Below are 23,271 nucleotides of genomic sequence, written 5' to 3'. Positions count from 1 at the left end.
CACAACGAATCCCGGACGAGCCCCCAAAATGTTACCGGTCCCAAAATATAGATTAAGGGAACCGATGATTGTAGACGTACTGATGTGATGTGATCATCTCGGCGGGTACTACAAAAATACACGAACAGGAAGACATATGACCATGCTTCTTTATGACTAAAATGAGTTTCACTTTTACATAACAATACATACAGTTTTTTATAGTTACATGTTTATAATCGTTAACATAACAACAGTACAGATTGGACTGAAATACTTTTAAAACATAGCTGCAACAATGAATACCATTATATTTTAATAAACATACATTTCCCTTTTATTTCTGTGTTATAGACACTTATCTTTATCTCTATGGCACACTTTAGCTGTGTCATAATGAGAGTTACACTGCATTGCTCTATAAATATAAATACATCCTAAAGCAATTCTCTCTTTTGACCACTAGATGGCGCACCTTGCATAAATGTACAAGCAGTGTATAACCTTTCCATGTGGCTAATAATATAATTTTAACATGTGCTTCTAATATATGTAACTTTGCATAAATCAGGTTGAAATATACCCATATATAACAGTCTAGTGCTTGTAATAAACAGTTGCTCCGACCAGTACAATAGTCCTAGGGTTTTTCGCTATTTTCACTGCTCTCAACACATGCTGCTTTGAAAGTCTAATTACAACAAAACTATTGCACAAAATCTACTAAAACTTTCTCCTGCAACTGCTCTAGATGTTTAGGAATCTTTCTAGTACAGTTTAGTAAGAATGAGAAAGGTTTAAAGTACATACCTACAAAAATACACGAACAGGAAGACATATGACCATGCTTCTTTATGACTAAAATGAGTTTCACTTAGTCACATGATGCATGTGGCCTTATATAGACTCTGTTCGGGTACCCTCTCTGCCATCTACTGGTTGTTTTATAGAATAGCAGGATATCAAAAAATAACAATAACAATAAATGAATGTAGGCTTTGGGGTGCCTGTTTTGTCTTTCATGTGATACCCCAGCCCGTCACACTAGCACACAGTGTCCTTCACATAGCGGCCCAGCTAGAGAGGTGGTACGGCCCGCACACAGTGTCCTTCACATCGCGGCCCAGCTAGAGAGGTGGTACGGCCCGCACACAGTGTCCTTCACATCGCGGCCCAGCTAGAGAGGTGGTACGGCCCGCACACAGTGTCCTTCACATCGCGGCCCAGCTAGAGAGGTGGTACGGCCCGCACACAGTGTCCTTCACAGCGCGGCCCAGCTAGAGAGGTGGTACGGCCCGGCTTTGGGCCGCGGCCCGGGGGTTGACGACCTCTGTGCTAAGGGATGTATCGACACTCAGAATAATGTGTATTGGGGGCTCGTTAGGTAACCATTGTGTGATGTTGTGGGTGGATCCGGGTCATTGCTCAGTATTCTCAAGCGTATATAAAAAGCCTGTATTCCTTCCAATAAAGTTGTATTCCTGTTTGACCCTCAACACGGAGCTTTGTCTCGTATTTGGGGGAGAATTATTCATATGGGGGTCTTATTCTGAGTTTCTGGTAGTTGCCTTGTGTTCGGGAATGGAATATCTTTAAACCCTCTCATATTCGGGGGGGGGGCGTTACATATAGTAATAATAATAGTGTGTGACTGTGTGGGGGGACATTAGAGTGTAAGCTCCGCTGGTTGTCAATACCCATCCAGGCAATATTGGGAAATGGCCGCCATCAGAATGTGCTAAAAGTTTCATTTGTCTTTCTGAAGGGTTTTCTGAGGACATTCTCGCAGTCCGTTTGGTGGAGTTGGATCGGTCTGAAGGAGGAGGACTCTGCCTGGAAATGGGTGGACGGGACTTCTTATGACAAAACTTCCAAGTAAGAGACGTAATCCCCAAACATTAAAGCTCCTCCCCTCGCTGCACAGAAATCGATTGTCCCATCAAAGGATTTCCTCCATCCTTGCTTCTGGTCCGTGACGGCCTCAGTCTGATCTCTAATATCTCTTCTTTGCTGCAGGTTCTGGAAGAACGTTGAGATGGATGATTGGTACGGCAGATTAAAGTTTAATATACGTGGAACCTGGGACGAGTGCGGGCAGCTGAAGGATGGATATATACTTAGAAAATTCCATTGTTCCACCGACTTCCCATACATCTGTGAGAAGAAGATGTCCTGACCTGCACTGATGAACCCTAGAGAACACCTGATATCTCCACCCACTCATCACTCCGCCTCCTGCACTACAGTGTCCCGACCTGCACTAATGAACCCTAGAGAACACCTGATATCTACACCCACTCATCACTCCGCCTCCTGCACCACAGTGCCCTGACCTGTACCGATGAACCCTAGAGAACACCTGATATCTCCACCCACTCATCACTCCGCCTCCTGCACCACAGTGTCCTGACCTGTACCGATGAACCCTAGAGAACACCTGATATCTCCACCCACTTATTACTCCGCCTCCTGCACCACAGTGTCCTGACCTGTACTGATGAACCCTAGAGAACACCTGATATCTCCACCCACTCATCACTCCGCCTCCTGCACTACAGTGTCCCGACCTGCACTAATGAACCCTAGAGAACACCTGATATCTCCACCCACTCATCACTCCGCCTCCTGCACCACAGTGCCCTGACCTGTACCGATGAACCCTAGAGAACACCTGATATCTCCACCCACTCATCACTCCGCCTCCTGCACCACAGTGTCCTGACCTGTACCGATGAACCCTAGAGAACACCTGATATCTCCACCCACTTATTACTCCGCCTCCTGCACCACAGTGTCCTGACCTGTACTGATGAACCCTAGAGAACACCTGATATCTCCACCCACTCATCACTCCGCCTCCTGCACCACAGTGTCCTGACCTGCACTGATGAACCCTAGAGAACACCTGATATCTCCACCCACTCATCACTCCGCCTTCTGCACCACAGTGTCCTGACCTGCACTGATGAACCCTAGAGAACACCTGATATCTCCACCCACTCATCACCCCGCCTCCTGCACCACAGTGTCCTGACCTGTACTGATGAACCCTAGAGAACACCTGATATCTCCACCCACTCATCACTCCGCCTCCTGCACCACAGTGTCCTGACCTGTACTGATGAACCCTAGAGAACACCCGATATCTCCACCCACTCATCACTCTGCCTCCTGCACCACAGTGTCCTGACCTGCACTGATGAACCCTAGAGAACACCCGATATCTCCACCCACTCATCACTCCGCCTCCTGCACCACAGTGTCCTGACCTGCACTGATGAACCCTAGAGAACACCTGATATCTCCACCCACTCATCACCCCGCCTCCTGCACCACAGTGTCCTGACCTGTACTGATGAACCCTAGAGAACACCTGATATCTCCACCCACTCATCACTCCGCCTCCTGCACCACAGTGTCCTGACCTGTACTGATGAACCCTAGAGAACACCCGATATCTCCACCCACTCATCACTCCGCCTCCTGCACTACAGTGTCCCGACCTGCACTAATGAACCCTGGAGAACACCTGATATCTCCACCCACTCATCACTCCGCCTCCTGCACCACAGTGTCCTGACCTGTACTGATGAACCCTAGAGAACACCCAATATCTCTAATCGCTTGTAGGCAGGTGCCTCTTATATGTTTCCATTTTCTTATGTTTTTACTAATGTTACTGTATTATGGTGATGAAATCAGCAATATTAATTATACACACAGTTGATATACCACAGTGCCTCCAATAATTAAAATATATATATATTATTACATATAAATACATTGACCCAATTAGTTATTCCCTGAATTTGTGCTCTATGCAGATATTATGAAGCACAATAAAACTGTGTGAATGTGGACTACAGAAAAACAAAATACATTTACGTTACAATGAAGTCACCAACAACCACGTATAGCAGCAGGATTAAACCAATGACATACACATGTACAGTGGCGTAGCGTGGGGGGTGCGGAGGGGGCCGTGGCACCAGGCACAACATTTAGGGGGGGGTGAAATTCCGTGCCTCCTCAGACGTAACACTTACATTCCACAAATAAAACCACGCCCTATACAGGTAGGATTTTACGCCTAGTGATGGAATGAATTGTATAATTTATAGTCCACATTGTAGGTATCACAGCCAATGTACAGAGCATCCATAATCAAACCAAGCTAGAAGACAACTAGGTCCACATTTATGAGACCGCCCCCTTTGCTTCCTCTTCAGTAGAATGAAGGCGTGGAGTCTATCTACAGGCTGTTATAATACAACTTGGATTAGACTCCTTGTTCCAGTGTGGAACGCAAGATGGCGCCGGACTGGACATGATGTCACTACGGAGGCAGGGCCGGACTGGGAATAAAATCCAGCCCTGGAAATAATTTCATATCGGCCCCGTAGCATTTTCACACCAGCCCAACGTCATATTTTCTTGTTCATAAAAAGGGAAAACCATGTGTAGCATTACCCCCGGAGGGGCTGCTGTATTTTTGGGTGGCACATTACCTTGTGGCTCCCCCGAATTCCTAGGGGTGAATGATGCGTATTGCATTTAGTAGAAGTAAAGGAATGTCCACGACAGGTGCTCTTTATTACCCAGCCGGGTAAAAACAATAAACTTGTGGTGAGGAAAGTAAAGCTAAAGAAGAGAGAACAGCAGATTCAGGCGTGATGATAGGAAACAGTCCTGCTCCCAAGCGTAACCCTTCTCTGCGCCACTCCTGCCGGAATGGGTTTAGTGTACCCGGACAGGCCTCTCTCACTGACCTGGCAGTTGGAGTATCACTCGGATATTTGTAGGATAAAGTCTCTGCCACAGACCCCTCTCAAAGAGCCTCAGAAGATACCTCTGCCACAGGCCCTCTCTGGGTTGAATTCTTAGAGATATCCCTCCTTGGATGGGTTACGCCTGGATCTCCTTCAACTTGTCGCCCAGGTACTGACTGACAGGTGATCAATCCCTCGGTGTCTGGCTACCTGTGACCCCCGGTGGTTTGTCCAGGCACTTTTGGACCGCCAGTCTCTTTATGGCGCTACTCAGACCGACTCCCCACCAAACAGCAATACAGCTTGGGATTCTCAATGGTGGTAACCCAGTCACTCACTGGGTCCCCATCGCTGTTCAGATGCTCCGGGTCAGCATGGCCCCACAACCAGGAACACCGCGTGGCACGCACACCCTGGCCAGGTAGGCCATAACGCTGTGATGTGGTCACCCTAAAGGTGGGTGCCACACTGGACGAAGAAGACCCAGAACTAATGGCGTCTGTCCCATAAATACCCCTCCCCAGCATGCACAAACCCTCCTGATTGGCTGCTGGGAAAGAACACCCAAACCTTGACTCCACTGCTGCCACCTGCAGCACCGGGGCTGGAAGAACACCCCAGCACAACAGCATAGCCCACAGCACAGCCCAGCTGAGACAGAGACTCTATTTTGCACTTAGACTACACTCTGATCTACCCTTAAATTTAACTAGCACCTGTACCATAAAGTACACAGGCGTGACACATGCATTTAAAGAGCGTATTATATATACATAAAAGTACATAGGGATATATATATATATATATATATATATATATATATATATATATATATATATATATATATATATATATATGTAGCACTACCCCCAAAGGAGCTGCTGGTTAGTTTTGGACGGCATGTTACCTCTTATCCTTCGCCGTCTAGGGTATCAGATGAGAGTTGAGAAAAAAGGCCACACTTTAGACTTTTTTCTCTGCTTTATTTGCTGAACTTGGTAAAAGAATAAAATAAGTAGTTGAAGAGGTGGAAGGGTAATAGGTAATAGGTTCAGGTGTATAACTTCTGTCCCGAAACTCTCCTGCTTCCAGCAATGTAGCTTTCGTCACCACTCTAGCCAGAGTGGGTATTGTGCCCCCGGATAGGCCTCTCTCACTAGCCTAGCAGCCAGAGTGGGTATTGTGACCCCGGATAGGCCTCTCTCACTAGCCTAGCAGCCAGAGCGGGGAATTGTGCCCCCGGATAGGCCTCTCTCACTAGCCTAGCAGCCAGAGTGTCACTGAAACCTTGGTAGAGTCTCTGCCACAGACCTTCCCAAAGATGGAGATGCATTCGTTCCAAAACCCTCTCAGCACAGGATTCAGCACCCGGATCTCACGATTAACTCCTTGTGAACTCAGAACTGACAGGCGACCATCACTCTAAGTCATAGTGCGTCCTTCAATGAAGTTCAAGGCCTCTCCTGAGATAGCAGCCTCGTGCTCGGTGCTCCCCCAGGCAGGTTCTTCATCAAGTGACTTCCTCCCTCGGGACGGACAGCACAGGACCACTCTGCAAATGTAGACCCAGTCTGACTACCGGGCCTACTTGGTAGATCACAACTCCGGACCAACGTGGTCCCAGAGCCAGGAACACTTGAACACGCACCCCCGGCCAGGAGGGCCACACACGGGGGGTGGTGGGATGACAGGCCAGGATCGACGACCCCAAACTAATGACGCCTATCCCTTAAGTACTCCTCTCCAGCATGCACAGCGGGACGATCAACTCCCTCTGATTGGCTGCCGAAGGGGAACACCCAAAACACATTGACCTGACTGCTGCCACCCTCAGCCTCGAGTGATAACACCCCAGACACCAATAGTGGTCACTCACAGTACAGCCATGGCTGGAACAGAGGCCAAAATTTAGTAAAAAAAAAAAAAAAAAAAAAAAAAAAAAAGTCAACTCTGAATACCTTCTAAATTTAAAGCCACAGGCCTCTATATAACAGTACATTTCAGTTAAAAGTAGTAGCCCAGGAATGTGGGGCGGACTCTGGTGACCAGAGACCACCTTCCGCAGAAAGAATAGTCTATGGTAAGGGGGGGTATGGATTTAGGGGGAAAGCTTTATATCAGTGCCACCTCACATTATTGTATTTACATCAGTGACCCCCCGCCTCAGCAGGCATCATTTTTATGATAATAGGTTTAGCTCTACTGTGTAAGGTGACCTTTGTCTGAGATAATGGAGAAGCCCCTTATCTGATGGCTTGCTGTATAAATTCAGTGCGTTTCTAAAAATAAAGGACTTCTTATTCTAGTGCCCTCCAAGACTGGTGTTGTCTGGTTCTTGGGGTTTCTTTAGCCAGATCCATTGGTCTCGTGTTCCAGGACTTGGGAAGCAGCTTCTTGATGGAAATACCAGACAGGGCGTCACATACTCCACAATGTAACTGGCTTCAGTCGTGTCACCGAGCTCTGAAGATCCATCATTAATCACGGTCACCCACTGCCTGAAGTTTCCTTACTGCCATGATGACCCATGGCAAGAAGAGGCTTCCCTGGCACACTACTGTTACTAGTAGCAACCATCCACCATATCACCTCAGACAATAAACAGTCATTTGCATTGTTTAATGTTTAAAGTAAATAACATAGGGCCTAGGCATAACCTTTGGAGTGTGGGGTCTCAATATAGGGTGGATGAGCAGTGGTATGAATTTTTAAGGGGAACCCCAGGCCAAAAATGTAAGGGGGGGGGGGGGAATGCCGACGCCTTAAGAGTTCATCACTTGAACTAAGGGGGCCCAGAAATAAAGTGGAGACTGAGCCAGGCCTTCTTGTCCAACATCAGTGTCTGACCTCACGAATGCACTTCTGGAAGAAGTGTCAAACATTCCCATAGACACACTCCTAAACCTTGTGGACAGACCTTCCCAGAAGAGTTAAAGCCAGGCCTGGACAGGGACAAATGATATAAAAATTAGGGCTTGGCATTTTGGACCGAGCAGCCCATGACATGTTAACTGGCCCCCTTCCCCACGGGATTCTGGGTTCCATGGGCCCCCCACCTAAAAGCAACTCCACAGAGAAGTTAGGAACATGATCTCTACCTTTACACAGCAGTGGAATATGGTCAGAAATATGCAGGGGGGTCTGTATGGGGTTATGATCAATTGCTCCTTTTCTGCGAAGACCACAGGTATTTTTTACTAAACACCAGGTAGTGACAGACTGGAGTAACGTAGATACAAAGCCGTTTTGTCACCATTTTTCTGGGCCAAGGTTGCCAGTTTGTTCGACATGCCAGCCATCCCCACACACTACCTACTGGTGCCCCATTACGGAACCCTGGTACATCCAGGGCATCCTCAAGTTTACGCCCAAAACTCAGCCCATGTGGCAATTTGATAAGCTAGGCCGCCCAATTGAGTTTAGGTAAAGCGCAGATTTACAACAATTTCAATCATGATGCATGCAATTATAAGCCAGTGTTGCCTTTCTGAAGGTTTGTGCCAATTACAGGGCTCATCCTAAATCTGCCCGGTCACCTAAACAAGCCAAGACCACATGACCAAGCTGCATCAATGTCCCAGTTCCTGGATTCTGGGTCATTTCCAGACAGAATAGAATAAAGCCTATCCTGGCTATTCCAGAGATGGAATGATGACATACGAGACCCATGATCTAAATATTTAGAGCCCCTAGAAAGCACCAAATCTAAAGTAAAATAAAGACCAGAATAAACGATACTTTAACTTTTTTTATTTTTCAACAGACAGTACATATTGTGGCTTTTTCAGAGACTTGACAATGAACAAAGTACACACAGCGACTACAAGAAGACTGACACACCCAACAGCCACCAACCACCAGAGCTCTGCGGGGGCGGGCTTTTCCTTCATCACTGCAGCTGCAAGGTCGCTTTGTTTTGGCCCAATCACAAGCAGAGGTCCCAAGGTGGTCACCGACTGTCCCTCTATGATAGGTTCTGTGGGAGAAACATTGGAGGGTCAGGAGGCAAATACACGTCTCTATACAATGAAACCAAGGGCTTTCAGGCGATAACTCAGCTCCTACTCAAGTGTAAAGAGGTGGTGTCCACTGCAGGTTGGGATGAAAGAAAAGAAGCTGGGATAGCCGCACTCCAAAAAAAAACTCCTCCTTTAATTAAAAATCACAAAACGCATGCCACAGCAAAAAACAGCACAAAAGAAAAGCTGACGTTTCGCACTATGCCTTAGTGCTTATTCATAAGCTATGAAGAAGCACTAAGGCATAGTGCGAAACGTCAGCTTTTCTTTTGTTGTGCTGTTTTTTGCTGTGGCATGCGTTGTGATTTTTAATTAAAGGAGGAGTTTTTTTGGAGTGCGGCTATCCCAGCTTTTTTTCTTTCATCCCAACCTGCATTTTGATTGCACTGCCTGCACCCTAAACTCGGAACACAGGAAATCGATCACCTGGTTTTCTTTGAGCGGTTACCCACTCTCTCGTTTCATTTCGGATTTTGCAACAGGTGGTGTCCACTGTAGACCCTCATGAAGCAAATAGTCATATTAACCAATTGGACACCATTTCGGAATAGTTTTAACCCTTAAGATTTGCATCTTTATGAAAAGGCCATGCAGGACATCTACCTTCCTGTTCTAGTTCTGAAACTAGTGGGGGAAACATCTCTACAAGATTAGAAGCAGCAATATGAAGGCCATCTAGGTTCCAGCACCCCCCCTTCATTGCCACCTGTGACCCTCAGAACCCTGGTGAGTGCAAGAATCAGGGCCAGGTTAAACACCACCAGTCAGGACCCACCCCCCCCCTATCCTGTTATGCAATCCATTCTCTGGACACTGAGATCAATAGGAGCAGATGCAGCCACACCATTATTATATGCAGCAGCTGCATGGTCAAGACTCACCATCCAAGGCTTCCCTCTTCCCAAAGGCTCTCGGTCTTCCAAATCGGCTCCTTCCTCCTGTAAGAGCAGTAGGGTTGCTGCAGGTTCCTGATGTCCCACAACACTGACAGATACTGCTGGGGCCCTCAACTGCAGACCAGCTGGAGAAAAACAAACCAAAACATGTATGACAACCTGCGATTTTTAGAAGATGTACTGGAAGCTCTGTGAAAAGCCAAACACTTTCAAGGTAAGTGTCAAGATACTTATACAGAGGACTTGGGACTCATCCCTCCAGTAGAGATGGTTTAAAGTTTTTATTGTCTTTTGTGTCCCGTTAAGGAGATTCATACTTTGTATTTTCTCTCAATTTCAATGATGGTAAACCGGACACAATTTGGGTTGGGGGTCCAAGGAATTCCATTAATTTGCAGAGATTTACCCTCACTTCCGATTTGGTTATGGGACAGGAATGGAAGGCAAATCTCTGCAATGGTACAGATAGCGAGAAAAGTGATGGTTATAACCCTCCCCGGCTCCATCCAAAAATGGAGATGTTCCTATAGTTCTACTTACAGTGCCAAGTTGATCCCCTTGGAGGGAATTTACAGATGACCAAAAGGTTTCACAAGTAGCAGATTCAGAGCACCATGCCCTTATTTCTAATCATGCCGTCACCTGAGATCTTGTAGACCAACTTTCAGCCCCATGAGGCCACTTACCTGGCTAGCCATATTACTAATGTACATGGTAAGGAAAGGGCCCCACAGAAGAGTGAGGCCCGGAGTGAAAAAAAAACCTGGGGGTTCAATTCAGCAAGAAGGAAACCAGAGGAACCAGATTTTTCCCACCCACCCTGTTTTTGATGGGCGTTTGTTTTCTTTAAGGTTTGCTTGAGTTGGTCGTCGTAACAGCAATGTACTGGCGGTGTCCTCGGTCTTTGATGGTGGCAGATGATGGAAGTGGTGGGGGGGCTCATCTGTGGTATGGGCCCCTCTGGGGTCATTTCAGTGGAATGGTGTCCGCTGGAATACGGTTATGGTGGCACTGCGAGATAAAGGGTCGTCTCCGAGCTGGTTATACGGCTGGAGGCCTGGTTTTTTTTTTTTTTTTTTTTTTTTTTTTAAAAACCAGGCCTGCAGTGTAGTGGTGGAAAAAAAATGTGAAGTTCGGGGTGCCGTCAAAGACCAGGCTGGTGCGTTTAAAAAGTTGTTGTTACAAAATGTAATTTGAAATTAAATAATTTCCAATAAATAGGCTGTTATGGCCATTTCTACTCCAAAACTGTCTCTTCATTGGTTGGATAGAACATCCTGGACTGCCGCACTCCTTAAAAAAAATGTATTTTTTTTGGATTGACGGAAGCAAAGCCAAAAAAAAAAAAATCAGTTTTTAGAGCGGCATCATTTCTCTTTTCATTGGTTGGGGTATCTGGACTACACTAGTCATGTACCATTACATAGTTACACCATTGTTTTAGGAATCCACCATGTTGCGTCCATAAAGTCTGTCCCAGTCACTGGTTACTAGATCCATGCAGAAGTGATAACAGACAAATGCTATGGGAAGAGCAGACACCCAACAGCCATTTTAATAGTCTCACCTGTTTGTGGCTTTACTATAGGAACAGGCCTTGTTGATGGGATCTGGGACCTGGGTGGCGGCAGCAGCAGCTCTCAGGTAACAGGTCAAGTAGATCTGGAATAGAAGGTTTTAGTAGGTTAAACATTCCTAGAAGGCACCAATCTGTGCAACCAATTCTAACCGTCCTCACCAGAGAGACATAATTTCCTAGGAACCGGAAGGCATCCACCGTGAACTGTAGAGTGTTAGTCTGGACCCTTGGAGCGATGAAGGCCGAGGAGGCGTCAGCTTGTGTTCCATCCACCAGACACCTGCAGAAGATGGTCACTTACAATTTAGGTCAAATGGCAACCCAACCCCCACCCACCACTGAAAACCATACCCATTGTCTGTAATGAGGTCATAACTTGGAGAAGAGGTGGCATCAGGAGATATGGTGGCCACACAGCGGTCCACATACAGGATCATATCCATTTGGTTGTGAGTATCCACAGAGGCCTCTATGTAGAGAATATCCCCCAACTGATAGATGGGAGAACTTCTGGGACCAGTCCAGTTCTCTGTATACACAAGGAAAAAGGGGGATTAGTAAATGCCCAACAAACCCCCGCCCCCCCCCCGATCACCCATCTTCCTCACCAGTCATCAGGACCAAAGAGAAGGACAACCTTTCTTCTGAAGACACAGTGGTGCTGAATGGAACCCACGTTGGCTTAATGGCCTGGCTGCTCACATTACCGTGCCTACAGAGAACAGGATCAAGGTCAGGAATGAGTCAACGGAAGTCATTTAATGTCACAAATTCATATTACTCTTTTCCCGCCCATCACTGACTTATGGAGTACAGAGTGATATCCTGGTTACAATTACACCATCCAGAAAGTTACTGAAGGACGGCTGTCTGGTGGATTCCATTGCTGCTGGACAGTGGCCAGATAAAGGTTTAGGGATCATTTCTGATCTATAGCTTTACTAGGTGGCTTCAAGTGACCAGGAGCAGCTACCATAGTTGTCCCCAGATTCTCTTTAGAACCTTGTTAGGCCAATACATCTCACACACACTAAATATTCCAAAGACAATAAAAGGGAGTCCAACCAACCAGAGATGTAGTAGGTGGGGGGGGGGAGGGGTCTCAGGGATGTCTGTGCTGCCCATGGAGGAGGTGTCCTTATCAGAAATCCACCGCTCCACTGCCCTCCCATCACCATCTCCCCTGTTCTGTCCTTGCCAAACGCAATCGTGGGCCTCCCGGGAACATTGCGTCCCTGGGACCCGTGGCCGCACTCGAGGCTGGGTGGCAAATTTAAAGGGACATACCTGTAGGCCAATATGCCTGCCCGTGCCATGTTGGCGATGTACATTGGCATGTGGCGGCAAGTGTTTAAAAGCCAGCAGCTACAAATACTGCAGCTGCTGACTTTTAATAAATGGACACTTACCTGTCCTGGGTGCCCGCGATGTCAGCGGCCGAAGACGAGCAATCACTCAGCTCTCGGCTGCCCCCACTGCCATCCTTGGTGAGGGAATCAGGAAGTGAAGCGTTGCGTCTTTCTCACTGCGCATGTGTGAGTCACGCTGCGTGTCTTCACTGGTCCCCGCTGTCTCCTGGGACCATTATGTTTCACAGAAGACAGCGGGGGAGCGAAGGGGCGTGACTAAATGGTAATAACCGTTGTGTGGGGTGTACCAATGGGGATTTTTTTTTTAAAGTTCCACTTTATCAGAGGATCTGCATTGACAATGGTGGGATTACTTTAAACACTTCATAAGAGGAAATTGGTCATAAGGAGGAAATTGGTCATAAGCTACTTGAACTACTCTTGGCGTCTACTACAGTAGAAGGATTAGGCTGTAGACAAAGTACCTAAAACCTACACTTGAACCCATAATGTCAAAATGGACTGCCAGTGCCAACACCCACAACCAGGAAAGGAGATGCATGGAGGATCTCTTGACAAGGACAGATGGCAGAAAAACCCCAACTAGAGGGTTTAACTTCCCCCACTGGCCAAACATATTGACCAGATGCTGAACACCAGCTGGGACCTGCATGGCCCCCCAGTGTAAGCCGATCCAGTAGTATTGACTCACCGGTAGTAGAAACACATTATGGGGACCACAGCTGGGTTGGTTCTGATGATTGGAATGGATGAGGTTGGGCTGTAGGTCAGGTTGGTGGTGTAGATTAGCCACTCTTGAGTCATCTGTGCAGAGAAGAGGAAAAATGATAGACAAAAACTTAAAAAATGGACTAAATGCCAGCTTTCCGAGACCGGGCCCCAAGCCTGCCATTTCCTGGCCCCGGGGTTTGCAAGGTAAATGAGGACTTTTGGGTCTGGCCTTCCAACAAACCAAAAAAAATTCCCAGCTCAACTCACCAACCAGCCTGCAAACAACTAAGCTATCCTGTCCAACAGTCTGCATTACAAACCAGGGCTTAGTTTGCACACATGATCTATATGGTGGGTGTCCAGTGCATTTGAGGGGGGGGGGCTCCCTCCAGGCTTTCCTGCCCTCTATCCATTATCATGCATGCGCTTCCACTGTGGAGGCTCTCAAACATTTATAGAGTTAGGACTGCAGATAATACTGGAGTGCTATAAAGTGGCTCAGCAGCTTTTGCATGCATTTACAGACGTGTGCAAACTAGACCCTTGTTTAACGCAAACTATTAGACAGGACAATTCGGGTCGGATGCAGGCTGGCGAGTAGAGCTGGGAATCTTTTTGGTTTTGCTTTACATGCGTCACCCTTCCATGTGCTCCTTGCTGTGAAGGCCAGTAGCCATTTGCCTCATTGCCCCATTTGCCTGGCCCCTGTTTTGAGAAGACCAGGCCCAAAGCCTTCATTGTGTAGCACTACCCCCGGAGGAGCTGCTGGTTGTTTCAGGTGGCACAATTTCCTCATGGTTTCACCGAATTCCTAGGGGCGAACGATGCATATTGCATTTGGTAGAAGTAAAGGAATGTCCGCAACAGGTTCTCTTTATTACCCAGTCGGATAAAAATAAAACTTGGTGAGGATAAAAAAGTTGAAGAAAGGAGAATAGCAGATTCAGGCGTAAAGCTAGAAAAACAGTCCTGCTCCCAAACGCAACACTTCTCTGCGCCACTCCTGCCCGATTGGGTTTAGTGTACCCGGACAGGCCTCTCACTGACCTCGCAGCCGGAGTGCCACTCGGACAATTGTAGGATAAAGTCTCTGCCACAGACCCTCCTTGGTGAACGTCAGGGAGACACCTCTGCCACAGGCCCTCTCTGATTTGTAGTTACGGAGGAAATCCTCCTTAAATGATGTAACGGTCAGGGGTTAACACCGTTTACGATATTCCATCCCACCCAAGACCGCTTATTGACACTCCACAATCCAGCAGACACGACCCATTTCATTCCCCAGAACAACGGCACACAGCTCTGTTTCTGGTTCCAAAATGAATGAATGCTTTAATGGTAACTCAGCCTTGTTATATACAGTTTGAAAGCATGCTGCAGTAATCACAGGGACAATGAAACACTCGAACCAAAACATCACACAATGGGTGCTTAACGAGTTCCCCTCAATCCACACCCCAGACAGACTCTCTGGCACCGAATCTACAGGAGTCAATTACTACAGCTGACAAGTCACATTCCACATCTATTATCAATAGTATTTTCACACAAAACAGTGTCATTAGCATACACAATGAAATATCTTAGGAACAGACTTAATTAGCACAATGGACAACAGAATGCAATCACAGCAAGCCCCATTACTACAGCCAGGTGGACTTAATTAGCATCTTAACAGTCTATGTTACACATTGAATGAGTCACTCTATTGACCTGTTGGGGGGGTCAGAATAAACAGCCTGTAATATTCCAAGATATCCTGCAATACCTGAATCATTACTGTCCCATCTCATGTAATCCGAGATATCAGTTCTCAGTCATCCTATGCCCAAAAGGGACTCCCGTTACAGATGAATTACGCCTGGATCTCCTTCAACTTGTCGCTCAGGTACCGACTGACAGGTGATCAATCCTTCAGTGTCTGGCTACCTTGATGACCAAGCACTGATCTATAGTGTGAAACGCATAGGCTGCTATTCCCATTTTCTGCTGGTTTTTGTAGTGCATCGTCTTTTTCAATTTTTACATTAAAGACAACCTCAAGGTTTTTGGAGTGCGGCTGTCCATCTTTTATTGTCTACCATTTGCCTTGTGCATTGCCGGCACCCTTGATCTCCTGAATAGCCACTGACCGTCCATCATACCAGGGATTTGACAAATTTGCTTGGAATCTAGGAGCCAGCTAAAAAAGTTAGGAGCCAGAAAACGCATCACAACGATCGCCATTTTATTCTCTAGGGTGTTATATAATCTTTTTTATCCTATATATATATATATATAATGTTTGGGGGTTCTAATTAGAGGGAAGAAGATGGCAGTGAAAAACATTAGAATTGCTGTTTAACTTGTAATGCTTAACTTGTAATACCAACAGCTCACCACCAGATGGCGCCAGCTCACAAAAAATACATATTTTTTTTTGCCCACTTTCCAAGCCAAGTCGCCAGGACACCATTTCTAGTCGCCATGGCGACCGGGATTTGTCGAGCCCTGCATCATACCCACCTGGAGCGGTAACTCCCTTTCTCTACCTTGATCCCCGGTGGTTTGTCGAGGCCCTTTTGGATCGCCAGCCTCTAAATGGCGCTCCTCAGACTGACTCCCCACCGAACAGCAGTACAGCTTGGGATCCTAAAGGTGGCAACCCACTCGATCACTGGGTCCCCGTTCAGATACTCTGGACCATTGTGGTCCCGGACCCAGGAACACTGCGTGGCATGCACGACCCGGTAGGCCATAACGGGGAAAGGGTGTTACCGCTCCAGGTGAATGTGTTTAAATTATCTGTCCTCTCAGGAGATCAAGGGTGCAGGCAAGGCACAAGGCAATTAGTAGAAAGGAAGGTATGGACAGCTGCACTCCAAAAAACCTTGATGTGGTCTTTTAAAAAAAAGATAAATGCACTACAAATCACAGCAAAAAAATAAAGCCATGACTAAGCACTAGTTGTGAAATGCGTCAGCTGCCTATCCCTGTATTTTTTTGCTGTGATTTGTAGTGCATTTATCCTTTTAAAATAAAAAATAAAAAAACCACCATTAAGGTTTTTTGGAGTGCGGCTGTCCATACCTTCCTTTCTACCAGGTAGGCCATTATGCTGGGGCGCCGTGATGGTCACCCTAAAGGTGGGTGCCACACTCGAAAAAGACCCAGACCCCATAAATACCCCTCCCCAGCATGCACAGCAAGGTCAAACCCTCCTGATTGGCTGATGGGAAAGAGCACCCAAACCTGGACTCCACTGCTGCCACCTGCAGCACCGGGGTTGGAAGAACACCCCAGCACAACAGAATAAGCCCACAGCCAATCCGAGACTGATCCAAATTGTTATGTGCTAAACAGGATCGCTGAGTTTAACTACACTCTGATCTCCCTCTAAATTTAACTAGTACCAGTACTATAAAGTAACCAGGCGCTACAATTGCTTGACCCATATTGGAGAAGACCCGGCACCAAGCTGCCATTGAGGATTCTCAAACGTCTCAGGTCAGCAACTCAGAACCACCACAGAATTCTGCTTTTAGAACGACCAGCAATAGCAGAACCCTTATTGTGTGACAGGTTCCCTTGACCTTCATGCTGTAAAGTGGTCCTGCCACCAAAGCATGCAGGCAAAAGCATAAAGTCGTTCTGAAGCCACTTATCAATACAATCCACGGTTAGATAACATGTGCCCCACTGTAGGTCCTTTACTTTAAAATAAAGCTGATGTCTATCTTGTAGAAGAGCGTTACCTGGCGCTCACGTGACTCTTCTGCTGTTGTTGGCAAAGGAAAAATCCAGAGGGGCCGGAGAGAGAGAAGACAGAAGATGGGGGCACGTGAACTGACCACGTTGTCAGGGCTCAGGAGCCATGATATACCGTGGTCAGTTTACAGGGAGAGGGGGGGGGCAAAATTACACAGCACAAGCACTGTATAAAATGCTAAAAAGGGGAACAGAATTATTTTTAGGGTTACAAACACATTAAAGTCTAGAAAAGAACCCCCCCCCCCCAAAAAAAAACACCTTTATGTTATACTTACCAACTCTGTGTAATAGTTTTGCACAGAGTAGCCCAAATCCTCTCCTCGGGGTCCCTCTTCTGTGCTCATGGCCCCTCCCTCCTGTTTAGTGCCCCCATAGCAATTAATTTGCTATGGGGGCACCCAAGCTGAGCTGCAGCCTCTGTGTGTCTAGTCAGACACAAAGCTGCTGTACAGCCTCGCCATCTCCTGATTGGCCAACCGACAGCCAATGGTGCAGCGACTGTCTCAGCCAATCAGGAGGGAGAGTCCCAGATGGCTGAGGAACTTGTGAACATCACTGGGGCTCAGGAAAGCATTAAGGTGGCTGCTACGCAAAGAAAGCATCTTCTGTGTTTACAACTCCTTTAAAATCTAATGTTTACATGCCGGGTTTTCCCCTTTCCATGTGGAATTTTATGGACTTGGGCTAGGTAAAAATCGACCCTAGTATAGCCCCTCTCCTCCGAGTGGCCAATTAGTTGGTGCTGGCCCAGCTCCTCATCCTACATAAACCCCCATGTAGCTGTCAGGGAAGGATTGGCAACTCCCAGTCCACTGACATCACATCCAAGATGGCGGCTCCCAACAGCAGTCTCCAAGAGAGTAAACCTAAATAAAAAGTATAATAAAAGCTGATTTTTGTTGGTCTTCCAAGGATTAATCTACAAAGACAAGTCTTCAGTCAGCTGGCACCTACTTAACATAACCCCACAACAGATCTAGTCAGCACAGAGTGTTCCCATTATGCATAAAATCCCTACTAATGGTCGGGAGAGTCCACTCCCATCTCACACTCTTGGTGGTTCGTCTGTACCCCACGTTCAAGATAGGAGAGATCCTGAAAAAAACAGTATAGTTAAACGGGCATTGCCACAGACCTGGGCAGCAAAGCAAACTACAGGGGGGGGGGGCGTACTGATTAAAACTTGCTGTACACCCCCTTTCCCTACTCTCAAAGGGGAGGCCATATAAATTAAGCCTTGAAGGGATGGTACACGTCTTCCTCTGGCAAGCAGAGATTTGAATTCTACATCATCTCTCCCCGGCATTAACTAGAATACATGACACAGTGGGAACATATGAAGATTACCTGCACCGTGTTGCCGCAGTCCTGGAGGTTGATCTGGAAGGTAACAGTGGTGTCTGTACTCTGGGGGTCGGGTTCGCAGCCACGGGGCCCCAGGCTCAGGTCAGAAGGTTGGACCAGCTTCCCAATCCCATAGAAATCCCTCTGGACGGTGACCACCATGTTGTCCTCTCCACACTGGATGCTGATAGGGGAGCTCCCAGGCTGCGGCAGATCTCGTGGAACCCCAACAACACGTCCACTTTGTGAACCCCTAGAGGCCCCAACCCCCACAACAGGGCGATTAGTATTCCAGTCTCTGGAGCCCCATCTAGAAGAGCCCTGGCCAGGTAGAGCCCGCTGGTTGCCCCTCCACCTATCTGACTGGCGGCCATGTCTCACCAAGACTCCATCACAGCCAAACCCTGACCAATAGGCCACAGCCAGGAGCAGCACCCAACCACCTTTCACCAGAAAACCCATCCTCCCCATAAGAGACACAACACAATGAATGAGGGAGAGAAAGCCGTCCTTTATACCCCTCCCACCAACCACTGATACCCCCAGCTGGGGCCAATCATCACCACACCCAATGGCTGGGACTATACATGATGGATGGGAGATGAACCAATAATGGAGGTCACCTCATCCCCCTGGAGATCCAGCGGAGAAGATGACTAGATTCATCCTCATACTGGAATCAGATGGGAGAGACGGGTCCACATGGAGTGTGCTACACAAGCTGCATGGAGGAGAGGAACCTCACAAGGATGTACAATGATTGGATCACATACAACTAATACTACACCATACTACTAATGTCACTCACACCAACAGGAGAGACTTATTGTAGGGCTCAGTAGCACAGGGATGGTGGGAACCCCTCATAATGGGCACAGCGGGTGTACAGACCCGGGAACTCACCACAGGGATGGTGGGAACCCCTCATAATGGGCACAGCGGGTGTACAGACCCGGGAACTCAGCACAGGGATGGTGGGAACCCCTCATAATGGGCACAGCGGGTGTACAGACCCAGGAACTCAGCACAGGGATGGTGGGAACCCCTCATAATGGGCACAGCAGGTGTACAGACCCGGGAACTCAGCACAGGGATGGTGGGAACCCCTCATAATGGGCACAGCGGGTGTACAGACCCGGGAACTCAGCACAGGGATGGTGGGAACCCCTCATAATGGGTACAGCAGGTGTACAGACCTGGGAACTCAGCACAGGGATGGTGGAAACCCCTCATAATGGACACAGCGGGTGTACAGACCCGGGAACTCCTCATAATGGACACAGCAGGTGTACAGACCAAGGAACTCAGCACAGGGATGGTGGGAACCTCTGATAATGGGCACAGCAGGTTTAAAGACCCAGGAACTCAGCACAGGGATGGTGGGAACTCCACATAATGGGCACAGCAGGTTGCGCCTGTGTACTTTATGGTACCGGTGCTAGTTAAATTTAGAGGGAGATCAGAGTGTAGTTAGACTCTGATCCAGATTGTTAAGTGCAAAACAGGGTCTCTGTCTCAGCTTGGCTGTGCTGTGGGCTATTCTGTTGCGCTGGGGTGTTCTTCCAACCCGGGTGCTGCAGGTGGCGGCAGTGGAGTCAAGGTTTGGGTACTCTTTCCCAGCAGCCAATCAGGAGGGTTTGACCTCACTGTGCATGCTGGGGAGGGGTATTTGAGGCAGACGCCATTGGTTCTGGGTCTTCTTCTTCGAGTGTGGCATACACCTTTAGGGTGACCACATCACGGCGCCCCGGCGTTATGGCCTACCTGGCCGGGGCGTGCGTGCTTGCCACACGGTGTTCTTGGTTCCGGGACCATGTTGGCCCGGAGCATCTGAACAGAAACGGGGACCCAGTGAGTGACTGGGTTCCCACCTTTGAGGATCCCAAGCTGTACTGCTGTTTGGTGGGGAGTCCGTCTGAGGAGCGCCATTGAGAGGCTGGCGATCCAAAAGGGCCTGGACAAACCACCGGGGATCAAGGTAGCCGGACACCGAGGGATTGATCACCTGTCAGTCGGTACCTGGGCGACAAGTTGAAGGAGATCCAGGCGTAATTTATCTGAGAAGGATTATCTCCGTCATTACAATCCAGAGAGATGTCTTTCTGAGGCTCACCAAGGAGGGTTTGTTTCAGAGACTTTATCCTACCAATGTTCGAGTGATACTCCGGCTGCCAGGTTAGTGAGAGAGGCCTGTCCGGGTACACTATACCCACTCAAGCAGGAGTGGCGCAGAGAAGTGTTACATTTGGGAGCAGGACTGTTTCCCTATCATCACGCCTGAATCTGCTGTTCTCCTTTCTTCTTCAACTTTACTTTCCTCACCACAAGTTTATTGTTTTTACCCAGCTGGGTAATAAAGAGCACAGCAAAGAGCACCTGTTGCGGACATTCCTTTACTTCTACCAAATGCAATATGCATCATTCACCCCTAGTTATTCGGGGGAGCCATGAGGTAAATGTGCCACCCAAAACAACCAGCAGCTCCTCCTGGGGAAATTCTACACGTGGGGGCTCGTCCGGGACTAGCTGTTACCTCCAAATACCCGAATTCAGAAGTTTAATCTGCCATTAATTGAAGGAATTGTTGTGTGTTAAATTGTGCCTGTTGAGGAAGGAGTTAACGTCGCCATTGAATCTGGGCGCAAGTGCGGCAAAGCCATGTGCGCCTGCCATGTGAGAAGCAGACTGAGTTCGGCGCCAAAGGACAGAGTGATTGCCCGCCCACAAGAGAAGGTTGTGCGAACATGTCTGTGCCATCAACGCCATTTGGAAGGCTGCGACCCCCTGTGTCTGTGCCGGGAGTCAACGCAATGTCTTCTACTGCTAGAGTCCCCCTGACAGATACCGGAATTCGAATGCGGACCCAGGGGAAGTTCGTCCTGTTTTCCAGCGGTAGCATGGAGGCCCTCGGACTGTCCTGCCCCCGCTGTTCATTGCTGGCCGTCCGTCTTTTGCCCTTTGCTAGGTGCAAGAAATGCCAGAGTTATTTGTTCCAAGTGGAGCCACCGACTAAACCTCCTCGGCAGTATAAGGTGGACCGGATCAACTGAGGAGGAGGCCCCATGGCCGAAGCCCTCTACAACTACTGTGATCGCTGATGCGGAGATCGTGACCGTCTCTCTACATTAACTTGGCCATCGGCTGCTACCCCAATCGGGTCACCGGAGGTAAGCAATGCGGATGATGAAGAGTGTGTGCCTAGTGTGGAAGCGGATGCCGTAAAGGAGACAGTGCTGACCAATGTGGTCTCTTTGTGGCATGCTATCGCTAAGATGGGCCCCGCTCAGGCCTCCCCCGGCTGTGGCCGAGGCATGCCTGTGAGCAAGACTGATACAGCCAATATCGTTGCCGGAGGACGTGTGTGTGCACCTGCTCCCTTGCCCGTGTTGAGGAGAGCGCCTGCCGCTATTGTCTTGTTGGGACTTGGACACCCCAGTACCCTGCCGGAATTGGCCCGCCTGCAATACACCCCTATGAAAAGGGTGGCCATCGATTATGGGCGGGAATATCCCTACCTGCCTCCAGTTCTCATGCCTCTAATTGAGAAGATGAGAGAAGATTGGTACAAGGATGCCATTTGGGAATACCTGGGAGTACCCAAAACTGACCGCTATTCTGAACATGCACTTAGTTGTGTTGGCCAGCAGGTTGAAGATTGCTTGAGAGACTGGAGCCCTCGCCGGTACATTTTCAGCGACAGAGTGGCTCTTAAATGTCCCGGGAAAGTGGATCAAGTTTTCTCTGTTACCATTAAAAATCAGTGAGGGGACATTATCACTCTGCCGGATCCAAGGTTCTACAAGTAGGCCCAATGCCTGCATTGTCACCTTTATTGGCTGCTTTAAAGCGGGGGTTCACCCTATAAACAAAAAAAGCATAAAATGAGGCATAGTAGCGCGAGCTACAGTATGCCTGTCTTGATTTTTTTATCCCCGTACTCACAGTGCAATCCTACATTGAAGATTCCGTCTCCCCGCGGGGAATGGGCGTTCCTATCCAGACGGAGGATGATTGACGGCCGGCTCTGGCACGTCACGCTTCTCCGGAAATAGCCGAAATAGGCTTGGCTCTTCGCGGCGCCTGCGCATAGTCTGTGCGCAGGCGCCGTATAGCGCCGTGAAGAGCCGAGACCTACTCCGGCTGTCTTCGGGGAGCGTGACGTGCCAGAGCCGGCCGTCAATCATCCTCCGTCTGGATAGGAACGCCCATTCCCCGCGGGGAGACGGAATCTTCAATGTAGGATTGCACTGTGAGTACGGGGATAAAAAAATCAAGACAGGCATACTGTAGCTCGCGCTACTATGCCTCATTTTATGCTAAAATGCTGCTATGGAGGGTGAACCACTGCTTTAAAGAAGTTACGGACGGGAACTGTTGCCCCTTTTCAGTTTTTGTTTTCATTCCACCGGATCCACACTTTGTTGTTTGTGTAGAACTTCGGGGGGGGGGGGGGGGTTTGATGAGTTAGTGAGAATAGGGTCCTGCCGGCTTCTTCACAGCACCAGGAAAAAGAAAGAAAAAGAGGAAACAGTTTTTTATATCTCTTTTTCTACTGATTGTTCTAAGTGAGCAATGGACTGCCTTATCCTGGTAGTACCAGTGCACTGACCACTAGGGGCAGTGTTCTGCAACTTCTGCCAGCGCAGAAAGACTATTGTATATATCAGCCTTTCTCAACCTTTTTTACACAGAGGAACCCTTGAAATAATTCTCTGGTCTCGGGGGAACCCCTGCTAAAAATTTGTGATGGTCAGTAAGAAGAATGGTCCTTACACTTGTGGTCATTGGGAAGAATTACCTCCTTACAGATAGCTAAAAAGATCAATAGTGTCAGTGGGAACTTATCTGAGAGGC

At 48.1% G+C, this 23,271-nt stretch overlaps 1 protein-coding gene across 2 annotated transcripts; it reads right to left on the bottom strand.

The window, feature by feature from the left end:
* Positions 1–8,483: 8,483 nt before the first annotated feature.
* On the bottom strand, positions 8,484–18,924 carry LOC120933807 (zona pellucida sperm-binding protein 3-like). Of its 2 annotated transcripts, none has more exons than XM_040347201.1 (8): positions 18,421–18,924; positions 13,304–13,416; positions 11,851–11,954; positions 11,594–11,771; positions 11,402–11,522; positions 11,231–11,325; positions 9,649–9,788; positions 8,484–8,727 (listed from the first exon to the last, which is right to left on the bottom strand). In XM_040347201.1, the coding sequence occupies exons 1-8, from the start codon at positions 18,886–18,888 to the stop codon at positions 8,498–8,500; spliced, it is 1,449 nt and encodes a 482-aa protein (XP_040203135.1). In that variant the 5' UTR covers positions 18,889–18,924; the 3' UTR covers positions 8,484–8,497. The 2 variants fall into 2 exon arrangements, with proteins under 2 accessions (XP_040203135.1, XP_040203136.1); XM_040347202.1 differs by having other exon boundaries at positions 8,484–8,724.
* Positions 18,925–23,271: the final 4,347 nt, after the last annotated feature.

The sequence above is a fragment of the Rana temporaria genome, chromosome 3 (genome assembly GCF_905171775.1).
Source record: "Rana temporaria chromosome 3, aRanTem1.1, whole genome shotgun sequence".
NCBI classification, from domain to species: Eukaryota; Metazoa; Chordata; class Amphibia; order Anura; family Ranidae; genus Rana; species Rana temporaria.
The sequence above is the reverse complement of the archived record's forward strand: the minus strand, read 5'-3'. Positions and strand labels throughout refer to the sequence as shown.

Bases quoted from the DNA above. Each gene is read 5' to 3' on its own strand.
- LOC120933807 (XM_040347201.1), bottom strand. From the start codon at position 18,888: ATGGGGAGGATGGGTTTTCTGGTGAAAGGTGGTTGGGTGCTGCTCCTG. The intron at 11,955-13,303 runs GTGAGTCAATAC...TGTTCTCTGTAG, and splicing joins ATAATGTGTTTCTACTACCG to GCACGGTAATGTGAGCAGCC. The intron at 8,728-9,648 runs GTGAGTCTTGAC...ATGTTTCTCCCA, and splicing joins GAAGAGGGAAGCCTTGGATG to CAGAACCTATCATAGAGGGA.